Consider the following 12,670-nt stretch of genomic DNA (forward strand, 5'->3'; position numbering starts at 1 on the left):
CAATAAACCACAAACAGGTACTCTTGACAGTAATATATGCATCAAAGAACAAGCAAGAAGATTTTTATGGGAAACTCCAGGAGAAAATTGCAGAACTGGACTATGAAAACATTTGTCTAATAGATTTGTCTAGATTACAGAAGCAGTAAAATAAATAAAAAGGCAAGGAAAACCCTATCAAAGTCTTTCTTTAAACTGGTGGAGAAAATGAACATTCAAGATGTATGAATGAATGAAGAGAAAGAAATCCAGAGAAAAACCAATATACATACTACTCAAATAGCCATCAATCCTGGTCAAAGATAGACGTGGCATAGATGACACCAGAACTAAGTACTAATGTACAGGAAATAGAAACAGAACCAAATATATGGACAGACCACAACTCAGTCAGGATTAAATGGAAAGGATATAAGAAAAAAGTGAGATGGATGTTGAATCAATCCATATTAAAAGACAAGAAATTCATACAAACAATAGAAAAAGAAATGACATTCTTCTTCAAAGAAAATAGAAAGGAAGAGGCCTCATTACAAAACATATGGGACACAACAAAGGCATGCTTCCGAGGGCTAGCTATTTCTTATATAGGAAGGAAAAATAAAGAAAAGAAGCAACATCAAAAAAACACTGGAGGGAGAGTACAACAGATTAGAACTGGAATTGCAGAAAAAACACAAGAAAAGAAGATCAAAAATCAAATGGAAATAATAAAACACAAACTGAGCCTACTCGAAAAAGAAGAACTAGCACATAAAATTAAAGTATAAAACAAAACTTTTCCAAAAATGCTAATAAACCAGGAAGATGGTTGGCATATAAACTAGAAAAAAAAAAACAGATACAAAGCTTGATAGACGAGAAAGGTATACCACAGCATCAAAATGACAGCAATAATAATAATAATCCAGAACTACTACCGGTATGAAAATCTTTATGACCAAGAGGAACTATTGGAGGATAAAATAAAACGATATGTAGAAGAGGCCAGGTTGCCTGGTTCCTGAAGAAATAAGAAATAAGATCTTCACTAAATGAAATAAGATCTTCACTAAATGAAAGGATAACAATGTTTGAATTAACAGAGGCAATTAAGAGACAGAAGAAGAATAAAACTCCAGGACCAGATGGCTTATTGGCAGAATTCTATAAACAACTACAAGATTCCCTGGTACTATTACTCCTGGAAGTTTACAATGAAGTCTTACTAAAATACCAAAATCCTAGATGGAAGCAAATATCACCCTCATACCAAAAGAAGATGCAGACTTATCACAGAATAAAAACTATAGACCCATTTCACTTTTAAATGTGGATTATAAAATTTATACATCAATAATAGCTGAAAGATTGAAGACTGAATGAATTTATACATCCAGATCAGAATGGTTTTCTGCCAAATAGACAAATTAAAAACAACATGAGAATAATTTTGAACACATTGGAATACCATGAAGCACATCCGGAAAAACAAATGGCGCTGATGTTTCTAGATGCACAGAAAGCATTTGACAACGTGAACTAGCAATTCATGATACTGCAACTAAAATATATGGAATTTGGGGGGGAAATTATCAATATGATCAAGGAAATATACACCACAGACGGCAAAAGTGTTTGTGAATGGGGATATAAGAGAGAATATTAATATTTAAAAAGGCACAAGACAAAGATGCCCATTATCCCCCTTATTATTTATTTTGACTTTGGAAGTATTAAATAGAAATATCTGCCAGGATATAGAAATGGAGATTTTAAAAAAGAAAAATACAAACTACAAGCTTTTGCAGATGATTTGGTTTTCATCATAGAGGAACCACAAGAAACTGGACCCAAACTAATAAAGAAAGTAGAAGACTATGGTGATGTGGCAGGATTGAAAATAAATAAAGAGAAAACTAAAATCCTAGCTAAGAATCTTACAAAGGAACAGAAAAAAGACTTAATGGAAAAGATAAACATTCAGCTAGTAAAAAAAGTAAAATGTTTGGGAATACATCTATCAGCAAGATGTGTAACCATAAAAGAAGACAATTACTTAACATTAACACAGCAAATTAAATTGGATCTGGAAAAGTGGAAAAACATGCAATTATCACTGTTAGGAAGAATAGCCACCATCAAAATGAATATCCTACCAAGACTGTTGTACCTGTTCCGAACAATCCCAATAAAGCTAGAAAGGAAATATTTCAAGGAATTAAATAGAATGGTAACCAAATTTATATGGCAAGGCAGAAAGGCAAGAATTAGGCTGAAATTAATGCAAGACTCTACCAATAGAAGAGGCTTTGGGTTGCCAAATTGGGAACTATACTATCAAACAGCTGCCCTTACCTGGCTAAAAGAATGGATAACTCTGAGACATAGACCATTACTGGTATTAGAGGGATATGATTTACAACTGGGGTGTCATGCCTTTCTTTGGTACAAGAAATACAAAGCACATAAATACTTTCAGGGACACTACAGTAGAAATGCCCTACTTTCAATATGGGTAAAAATAAAGGAAAAACACTATTTGAAAATACCAGTCTGGCTCTCCACGATGGAGGCACTAACATACCCAAATGTGATGGATATGGGAAAAATTGTAAGATACAAAGATACTTTAAATGAGAAGAGGGAATTGAAAAACAAGCAGGAATTGAATAGCCAAGTGATAAATTTAGCATGGTGACAGCATGTACAGATGCAGTCTAGATACTATAAAGATGTTAAAACATATGGTTTTTTATAAAGAACCAACAGAATTGTATCAAATTTTAATAGGACCGGAGTGGAAACTGATTTAAAAATTCTATAATTATTTATTGACTATTAGAATGGAAGAGGAGCAAGTAAAAGAAACTATGATAGCATGGGCTAAAAAAATTGAGTATTCCATAGAATTGGACAAATGGCAAAAGTTGTGGGACAGAAACTATAAATTGACAACATCCGCTGCATATAAAGAAAACTTATACAAAATGTTTTATAGATGGCACTTCCCCCCAGCAAGATTAGCTAGAATGTTTAGAATATGTTTGCCAAGTGATGGAAGTGCAACCAAATCCCAGGCTCGTATTATCACATGTGGTGGACATGTCCAAAAGCAAAAAAATACTGGACCAGAATACACACCTGGCTTGAAAAGATGATAAAGGAACCGGAAGCATTTCTGTTGGGCATCATACCAGACAAATACAGTAAAAGAAATGCATGCTTAATGTGTTAACAGTGGCCAGAATCGTGTTCGCACAATATTGGAAGGGTGAGGAGATCCCCACAGAAGAAAAGATAATAACAAAAAATTTAGAATGTGCAGAAATTAATAAACTAACTTTTGAAATTAAAGAAAAGGAAGACACTGAATATTTTGAGGTATGGGATCTGTTCTATCAATGGTTGGATAAGAGAAACAAGAGTTAGAACTTTGAAAAATACAAAAGAAATATTAATTTTATTAGGGTTGTTTACTGTTACTTATTAATTTTGATTAGTATTAACAATATGTATTAATATTATGAGGGAAAAGCACTGTTATTATGAGATTACTATTGGAGAATACTGTTATTGTTACTATGATTAATGTTACTCAAAAGAATTGTAACCAGACAACACACTGTTTATATGGATTTTGAACATGTTGCTCTTTTTATCTATATTAATAAAAACTTAAATTAAAAAAATAAAGCAACATTGTCATTCCATACATTGCAGGAATACCAGAAAAGCTCAGGACAATCTTCAGCCAACATACATATGTACACATTTGAAACCCAAGAATACACTAAGGCAGAAGAATAAAATACCCAGACACAAAGTGAGCAATGTGGTATATGCAGTACAATGCAGTGAGCCATGTGCAGATTGGTACATTGGGGAAACAAAACAATCACTTCATAAATGCATGGCACAACATAGGACTGTGATGGTGAACCTATGGCACGTGTGCCTGAAGTGGCACATGGAGCCATGTCGCTTGGCATGCACAGTGGCCCGTTCCTCTTCTGGGTTTCTGGTTTACATGCATGCACGACGATCAGCTGGCCTTTTTGTGTGTGGCAGTTCTGGAAACTGGAAGGGCACTCCTTTGAAGACAGCAAAATCCACATTTTGGACAGAGAGGACCGCTGATATGAAAGAGGGGTCAAAGAGGCCATCTATGTCAAAATTGAACAGCCCACTCTCAACAAAGGAGGAGGGATATGACATTATCTATCTCCAGTCTACAACACAGCCCTTTCAACAGTTCCAAGAAGGCTCCACACCCATTTCCACCACTCAGGTGACCCTGACAACACAGATAAATCTCCTGGTAGCCGTAACGACTCACTAAAAGAATGCAAATGACCAGCTGTCTGTAAGAAGTATAAATCCTTTCATTCCCCATCATCCAGTCAGAGTTGAAGAAGCTTCTTGGATGAGAAGTGAAGTGTCTTCAAAGAGAAAAACCAGAAAGTCCAGTTCCTCTTGGAAAAAAAAGCACCTTTGGGGTATTTTTTTGTTTGTTTGTTTGGCAAAGAGCTTTGAAGTCTTTGACTTCAAAATGCTGCTTTCCTTTGATCATGATGGAATCAGGAGGTGGTTGAGGCAGCGGTGGGATTCACATTTTGTTGCCACTGGTTCACCTTCCGTGCACACTCACTTTGTGCACACTCACACCTTTCACGTATGCGCCCAGCCTTCCGGGCATGCGCCCAGCAGGCCCATCTGAGATCTCCACTACCAGTTTGCCCAAACTAGTACTAACTGGCTGAATACCACCTCTGAGTTGGGACTCTGGGCATAAGAAAGACATGATTTTTGGTTTTAGGAGGCTGCAGTGAAACACCAGGTGCATATGTCTAAGGATCTTTGGTAATTCAAATTCAACAGTCACTGGGTTAATAACTCTTTTGAGAGGAAAAGGGCCAATGTATTTTAGTTTCAGTTTCTTGGAAGGCTGTCTGGATTGTAAGTGCTTAGTACATAAATAGACCTTGTCTCTAAATTTAAAGTATTTCGGTTTCACACACCCTTTGTCAGCTTGTTTTTTATACACTTCCCTTGCATCCTCCAAACTTTTCCGTACTACCACCAAGGTATTTTGTAATTGGATGACCTATTCATTTAAAAAGGTGGTTGATGGGTGCCCTAGGGAAATTCAGGAATAGATATAAAGTCCTGCCCTGTGCCCACTTTAAAAGGGATGAAACCAGTGCCAGAGTTATTGTAAGCAACCTCAGTAAAAGGAAGGAGGTCTGCCCAGTTGTCTGGTTGGTAATTAATGTAACATCTGAGATACTGCTTAAAGCCCCATTTGCATGTTCAACATTCACTTCCAGATGATGCGAGAAGCTGAACCCATGGGTTGTCCCCAGAAGTTTAAAAACTCTTGCCGAATTGTGAGGTGAATTGGATTCTATGATCTGAGATTACTCTTTCTGGCATGCCATGTAGCCTGTAAACATGCTGCACAAACAATTTAACCAAAGTGCAAGTGGAGGGGATTTTTTGGCTTCGCACAATGAGCACTTGTTTGGAAAATAAACCAGTTATCACCCAAATCCCAAGCTTTTAGGCAGTTCCACTTTAAAGTCCATTGAAATCTCTTTCCATGGGGCTTTAGACTTTGCTACTGGCTGGAGGAGTCATGGTGTTTTCCCTTGTCTCCTCTTGGCAGAGGCACAGACAAGGCATACATAGCTCTCTATGTCCTTCTTTAGCGACCAATGCCAAAACTGGCACTTAACAAAGTGCAAGATTTTAACAAAGTCAAAGTGTCCCACTACCTTTAACTCATGGCTTTTCTATAAAACCATCAGGTGTTGGCTTTCCAGGATGTACAATTTGGCTCCACCCATGCTAAACAATCTTGCATTGTGCATTCACCCTTATGGGTTTGGAACCACTGGTCCTCCTCCAGAGCTATTTTCAGGGTGCCGTTCAAAGCTACCTGTGTTTGTGCATTCATGGTGACTGGAGCTGCCAATTGCTGGGATGGGATAACTGGTTTAATAATTGGTCTAAGAGCCATGGTGGTGCAGTGTTTAGAATGCAGTACTTCAGGCTAATTCAAGGAGCCTGAGTGGCGTAGGAGGCTAATGCGTCCTACTGAGACAGCATTTAACATCCAGCTGCCTGCAATTACTGCAAGTTCAATTCTCACCAGGCTCAAGGTTGACTCAGCCTTCCATCCTTTCTAAGGTAGGTAAATTGAGGACCCAGTTTGTGGGGGCAATAAGCTGACTTTGTAAAAATATACAAAAGTATGAAGGCTATTGCTTAACGCACTGTAAGCCGCCCTGAGTCTCCGGAGAAGGGCGGCATATAAATAAAAAAAAAAGGCTCACTCTAGGAGTTCAATTCTGAGCAGCTCAAGGTTGATTCAGCCTTCCATCCTTCTGAAGTCAATAAAATGAGGACCCAGATTTTTGGGAACAATATGCTGACTCTGTAAACTGCTTAGAGAGGGCTGTAAAGCACTGTGAAGCAGTATATAAGTCTAAGTGCTATTGCTATGCCATCTTGGCATCTGCTGATAGCGCATATATCTGGCTTATCCATTATTGCTGCAGTTCTAGGATCTTAAGCCATGGCTTGAGTATTCCAGAGCTCATTAAAATTTTGGTGAAGGGGAATAGTTCAAATTAATTTCAAGCCCCAGAGAGATCACAAAATCAGGCTCAGCCTGGTCATTTCCTACAGTTCCCTTTTTGGCTTGTTGATTGTCTCTTTTGCACAATATGTAGATGTTGTTAATGTCTATGTATCAATTGTTGGCCAATTTGTCAGAGTGCCAAGTTTTCAGGAATTCTATGGCATGTTTGGTTTCTGAGATGTTTTTGATGTATGGAAGTGTTATCCTTATTACACCTTGTGTTTATTGTACTATATTGGTTGAGTACTCCGGCACTTTTTGATGAAATTGCATGGATATTATTATTCATTATCCAAACTAGATAACATTCAGCACACTAAAACAACCAAGTTCAAAGAGCACCAAGACCCCCTCATAGTAAGTTTTATGCAGCATAATAGCTACTAAGTATGAACCTATATGTTGTATCATTTTAAGTGTCAGGAAATTTTTAAGTAAAAGAAAAGTTTCTTGATTTAGAAAGATTTGGGGGATAGATAAAATCTTGATTTGCCTTGTTTAGATCAAAGAAATACTTGAAAACCCTCATCTGCTAACTGTAATCAAAATTGAAGATGCTGGAGATGAAATTGTGAGCAATGCCATTTCATATGCTCTTTTTAAAGGTATGTTGTCATTCTTATTTTCTCATTCATTCAATTTATATGCTACTCATTTCTACAATATGCCCCCGCCCCCAGGACCATATGATTGTTTGACTCTGGATGGGGTAGCACTTCTCCAGACTGAGCTGGTGTAAAATTTGGGGGTCTTCCTGGACTCATGGTTCTTGTTTGAGGAGCTGGTAACAGCCATAGTGGGGGGCCTTTGCACATGCTCATCTGGTGCACCAATTATGCCTTTTCTTGGATTGGGAGGTCTTACTCAAGGCCACCCATGCTTTGGACTTCTCCTGTTTGGATTACTGCAGTGCACTCTATATGGGGCTGCCCTTGAAGACAATCTAGAAACTTCAGCTGGAACTTCCGGCGGTGACGTCTTCGCGAAGTGGGAGAGGGAACGAAATGTCATCCCCGAAATCCCGAATATTCTTCGCTAGGAGCTCTTTATGAGCAGTTCCAATCCCGTAGAGATCGGGAAACAAAAGGGGAAGATCTAAAGACCCTGGATGAAAAGCAATCGACCGGGGGGATAAGGACAAACTTCTTAAATCCAGCGGAGAAAGAGTTGGCCTTTAAGGCAGACCAAGAGCAATGGCAGCCATATAGTGTGGAAGCAGAGAGTTGAAAAGACAGTTTCGTATGGTGGTTGAGGAGAACCTGGGAGGAGGAGAGGTGAAGTTTTGCTGAATCGGAGGCATAGGAGGAGAGAGACGCTGAGGGGAAGGGCAAAAAAGGCCCCGGAAAGCAGCGACTAAAAGGAAATAGAGCACAGAACTATTGGTACTATTGGAAAAGAGGCTAGTGCGAAAGAAGGAAGATCCCGAAAAGTGAACTTAATAGAATGAGAGGAATAACAGGAGCAGAGATAAGACCTCTAAGACAGAAAGAAACGGAGAGTAGTAAGTGGAGAAGAGAGTGGAAACAACAAGGATAGGCTATTCTAAGGGATTTATAAGCTTGGAAAATACTTTAACAGCGATTTGCGACTGGAAATATAATTGTAACTGTGGAACTGTAAAATTGAAAATATAGAGATTCACTAAGAAGAAAGAAGAGACATTAATAGATGGATTTGAGGGTAAAGCCAAAGGGTTGAAGGAGACTGATGCAATATTGCTGCACATTTTACAACTAGAGACTAAGCGATAGAAGGAAATGACTGAGGAAGAATAAAACAAATATATATATATATATATATACTATGAAAGTAAGAAAAAGTAAATCAATATACTTAGTTATTGTTACTGAGAGAGAGAAATGTAAAAGATTATAAATGATTAATGAAGTAATGAATGAATTAAGTGAATGAATTAAAATGATTTACAAACTTATATAAGGATAAATATAAACATAAGATAAGTATTGATTAAGATTAAGTGAGATAAGTATATATTGAGTATTAATAATTACATTGTGTAATATATAAGCATAGAGTAAGTTGACATATAGAAAATACAAATTAATATTACATTAGATAAAGATAATAACAGAGATCTCTTCTGAATGTGGATATAATAAATAAGAACTATAGAAGTACGTGTGTGTGTGTGTGTGTGTGTGTGTGTGTATGTTTGTTTTCTGAGGTTTTCATGAGTGTTTGTATGTAGGTCTTTGGTTATTTGGGTTTTCTCCCGCGTAAAATTGGAAGTGTCTTGGCGACGTTTCAACGAAGTCTCATTCGTCATCTTCAGGCTGGTCTTTTTGGCTTCGTGCTTCTAGGAGCAATGTGTGATTGCAGCTGTTTCTTCCTTTTAACTGCCAGTGGGGGTGTGAACTGATTGGGTAGGAGCTTTGCTGTGTTCTGATTGGGTGGAGGTGTGTTCTGATTGGTTGGGGGCTTGGCTGTGCTCTGATTGGATGGGGGGTTGGCTGTGCTCTAATTGGATGGGGGTGTGTTCTGTTTAGGTAGGGGCTTGGTTGTGCTTGGGTTAGTCTGAGTTGCAAGGGGATTTGAGCTGGTGAGCTGCGTTGCTGTTGTTTGGCTTCGTGTTTGTGGTCATGCCAAATCTTGATGGTGGGTGTCAGTTTGCTTCATGTATGGATTGGAGGGGTTTAAAGTGGCTAATGATGCAGCTGTGGTCTGGCTTCTGGTTTGTGGTCGTGCCTCATCGGTGTGGATTTGGGTTTGTTTTTTGCGTGGATGTGTGGTGGTGACATCCTGTGTGGTTTTCATGAGTGTGGGTCTGGTGTCATTCTTAGTGTTAGGGACTCGTTTGTCAATAAGGGCGGGTTTCCAAATGGCTGGTAGGCAAGAGGTATCATCTCGTTTATTCATGCTGTGTGGGCGTTTTTCTATCTTGATGGCTTCTCTGATTATTCTGTTGTTAAAGTGTTCAGTTTTGGCGATAGTTCTGGTCTTTTTAAAGTCAATTTCATGTCATGTGGCTCTAAGGTGCTGGACCAGGGAAGAAGTTGGTTCTTCTTTTTTGATTGAGTTCTTGTGTTCTTCAATGCATGCACTTATTCTTCTGTTGGTTTGTCCGATGTATGTGGTGGGGCAGGCGGTGCATGGGATTTCATATACTCCTTGATTTTCTAACTCAATTTTGTCTTTGGGGTTTCTTAGGATGGTGGATATTTTTTGGTTTGTGCAGTATGCTGTCTTGATGTTGTGTTTGTGGAGGATCTTGCTGATTCTGTCTGTGGTGCCTTTTATGTATGGTAGGAGGGCTTTGCCGTTTTCTTGTTCTCTGTCTTGGATTTTAGTGGGGGTTTCTTTTTGGATTAGGTTGGTAATCTTATTTCTTTGGAATCCGTTGGATGTTAGTACGTTAGTGAGAGTGTGTAGTTCGGTTTTTAGGTGTTGTTCGTCAGCTAAGCGTTTTGTTCTGGAGATGAGTGTCTTGGCTACGGAGTTGATCTGTGCTGGGTGGTGGTGTGAGAGTGCGTGCAGATATCGGTTTGTGTGTGTTTTCTTCTGGTAGATGGTGTGTCCTAGGGAGCCATTGGATTTCTTGTAGACTAAGACATCCAGGAAGGGAAGTTGGTTGTCAGCTTCGGTTTCCATGGTGAACTGTATTTTGGGATGTAGGCTGTTGAGGTGTGTGAGGAAGTTGTCCAGTTTTTCTTTCCCGTGTGGCCAGATTATGAAGGTGTCGTCTACGTATCTGAGCCAGAATTTGGGTTTGTGATCAGATTTTTCTAGACCTTGGGTTTCAAAGTGTTCCATGTAGAGGTTTGCAATGACGGGTGAGAGGGGTGATCCCATGGGTGCTCCTTCTGTTTGTTTGTATTTTTGTCCGTTATAGATGAAGTATGTGTTGGATAGGCAGTGGTTGGTCAGATCTAGGATGTGCTTGGGGGGATTATATTTGTTCTGGATAGCTGTCAAGGCTTCTTTGTTTGGCACTTGGGTGAAGAGGGATATGACATCGAAGCTCACGAGTAGGTTGCTGGGCTGTAAGTTTTGTTTCTTTATGATCTCTATGAACTGGAATGAGTTCTTTACATGTGAGGTGATGGATTCTGCATAGGGCTGTAGTTGTTTGGCGAGAAACTTGGCTAGGTTTTGTAGAGGTGAGCCTATGGAGCTGACTATGGGTCTAAGTGGGGTTCCTTCTTTGTGTATCTTGGGGAGACCATAGAGTTTAGGGCATCTGGATGATTTCTCTCTGGGAATGATTCTTTGCTGGATCTCTTTGCTGATGGGGGAGGCTTTTATTTTGGATCTAGTGGTTTTTTCCAGGTAGGTGGTGGGATCTGTGTTTAGGGGTTTGTATGTGGAGTCTTGGAGTAGGTTGGTTAATTTGGTTTGGTAGTCAGATGTGTTCATAACCACCGTGGCATTTCCCTTGTCTGCTGGTAGGATTATTATGCTGGTGTCTTCTTTCAGGTTAAGTAGTGCTGTCTGTTCCTCTTTGGGTAAGTTGCTTTTGGGTGGCTTGCTGGTGCAGAGGATGTTGGTGATTTCGAGTCTGATTCTGTTAGCATCGTCTGGGTTGATTTTGGTCAGGCTGGTTTCAACTCCGCATATAATGGTTTCAGTGGGGATGTGTTTGGGAGCGACTGCAAAGTTGAATCCTTTGGAAAGGACATTGGTTTCGACTTTGGTGAGAATCTGAGATGTTATCTGAGATGTTATGCACTGTTTGTTTCATGTGTGGCTGTGAGGAGGGAGGGGTTTGTTTCTGGCGTTCTTGTAGTCTTCGGAGTTTGTTGGTGTGTGTGTCTGTCTTGAGGGTGGTCTGTGTTTTGGCTCTCCAGACGGCGAGTTGTTTGGATTTGTCCCAAAGTGCGGGGTGGATCTTGTTGCTGAGTTTGAGGTGAAGTGTGAGGAGATCTTTGCAACTTTGCAGTTGCTCCCAAACACATCCCCACTGAAACCATTATATGCAGAGTTGAAACCAGCCTGACCAAAATCAACCCCGATGACGCTAACAGAATCAGACTCGAAATCACCAACATCCTCTGCACCAGCAAGCCAAAACTATCGCCAAAACTGAACACTTTAACAACAGAATAATCAGAGAAGCCATCAAGATAGAAAAACGCCCACACAGCATGAATAAACGAGATGATACCTCTTGCCTATCAGCCATTTGGAAACCTGCCCTTATTGACAAACGAGTCCCTAACACTAAGAATGACACCAGACCCACACTCACGAAAACCACACAGGATGTCACCACCACACATCCACGCAAAAAACAAACCCAAATCCACACCGATGAGGCACGACCACAAACCAGAAGCCAGACCACAGCTGCATCATTAGCCACTTTAAACCCCTCCAATCCATACAAGACACCCACCATGAAGATGTGGCATGACCACGAACGTGAAGCCAAACAACAGCAATGCAGCTCACCAGCTCAAATCCCCCTGCAACTCAGACTAACCCGAGCACAACCAAGCCACTACCTAAACAGAACACACCCCCATCCAATCAGAGCACAGCCAACCCCCCATCCAATCAGAGCACAGCCAAGCCCCCAACAAATCAGAACACACCTCCACCCAATCAGAACGCAGCCAAGCTCTCACTTGAAGCTCTGCTGTGAATAACCAAAGACCTACACACACACACACACACATCTATATATCTATATCTATATCTATATCTATATCTATATCTATATCTAACTATATATATATATATATATATATATATATATATATATATATATATTCTCAGGCTATCTATCTATCTATCTATCTATCTATATATATATATATATATACATACATACACACACACACACACACACAACACGATATATACAGCCGGAATGAGAGCTTAACCCTTTATTGGTTCAACTTTTTCAACTTTCCCTCAAAAGTCCCACCATTCACTGCAAGCCCAGGAGCAAAGTTCTAAACGTGCACCTCCAATAGTTCCTGGCTCCTATTAGTCCAGAGGAGCAGCAGAGTTTTCAGAGCAGACACAGTTCAGGGAATTTTGTTCCAAGGAGTCACAACCCAGAGCAGAACTGTGTCCCTGCAG

General features: G+C 39.7%; 1 protein-coding gene across 1 annotated transcript in view; it reads left to right on the plus strand.

Annotated features, from left to right (window-relative positions):
* The window catches only part of TRPM8 (transient receptor potential cation channel subfamily M member 8), a 356,525-nt gene that overhangs the window by 127,272 nt on the left and 216,583 nt on the right, over positions 1-12,670 (plus strand). The window contains exon 9 of the mRNA XM_087887046.1: positions 7,128-7,230. Within this exon, the coding sequence (XP_087743172.1) occupies positions 7,128-7,230 (103 nt within the window). The remainder of the gene's footprint in view (positions 1-7,127; positions 7,231-12,670) is intronic.

Source organism: Pantherophis guttatus, chromosome 1, assembly GCF_059756535.1.
Source record: "Pantherophis guttatus breed Tessera chromosome 1, ASM5975653v1, whole genome shotgun sequence".
NCBI classification, from domain to species: domain Eukaryota; kingdom Metazoa; phylum Chordata; class Lepidosauria; order Squamata; family Colubridae; genus Pantherophis; species Pantherophis guttatus.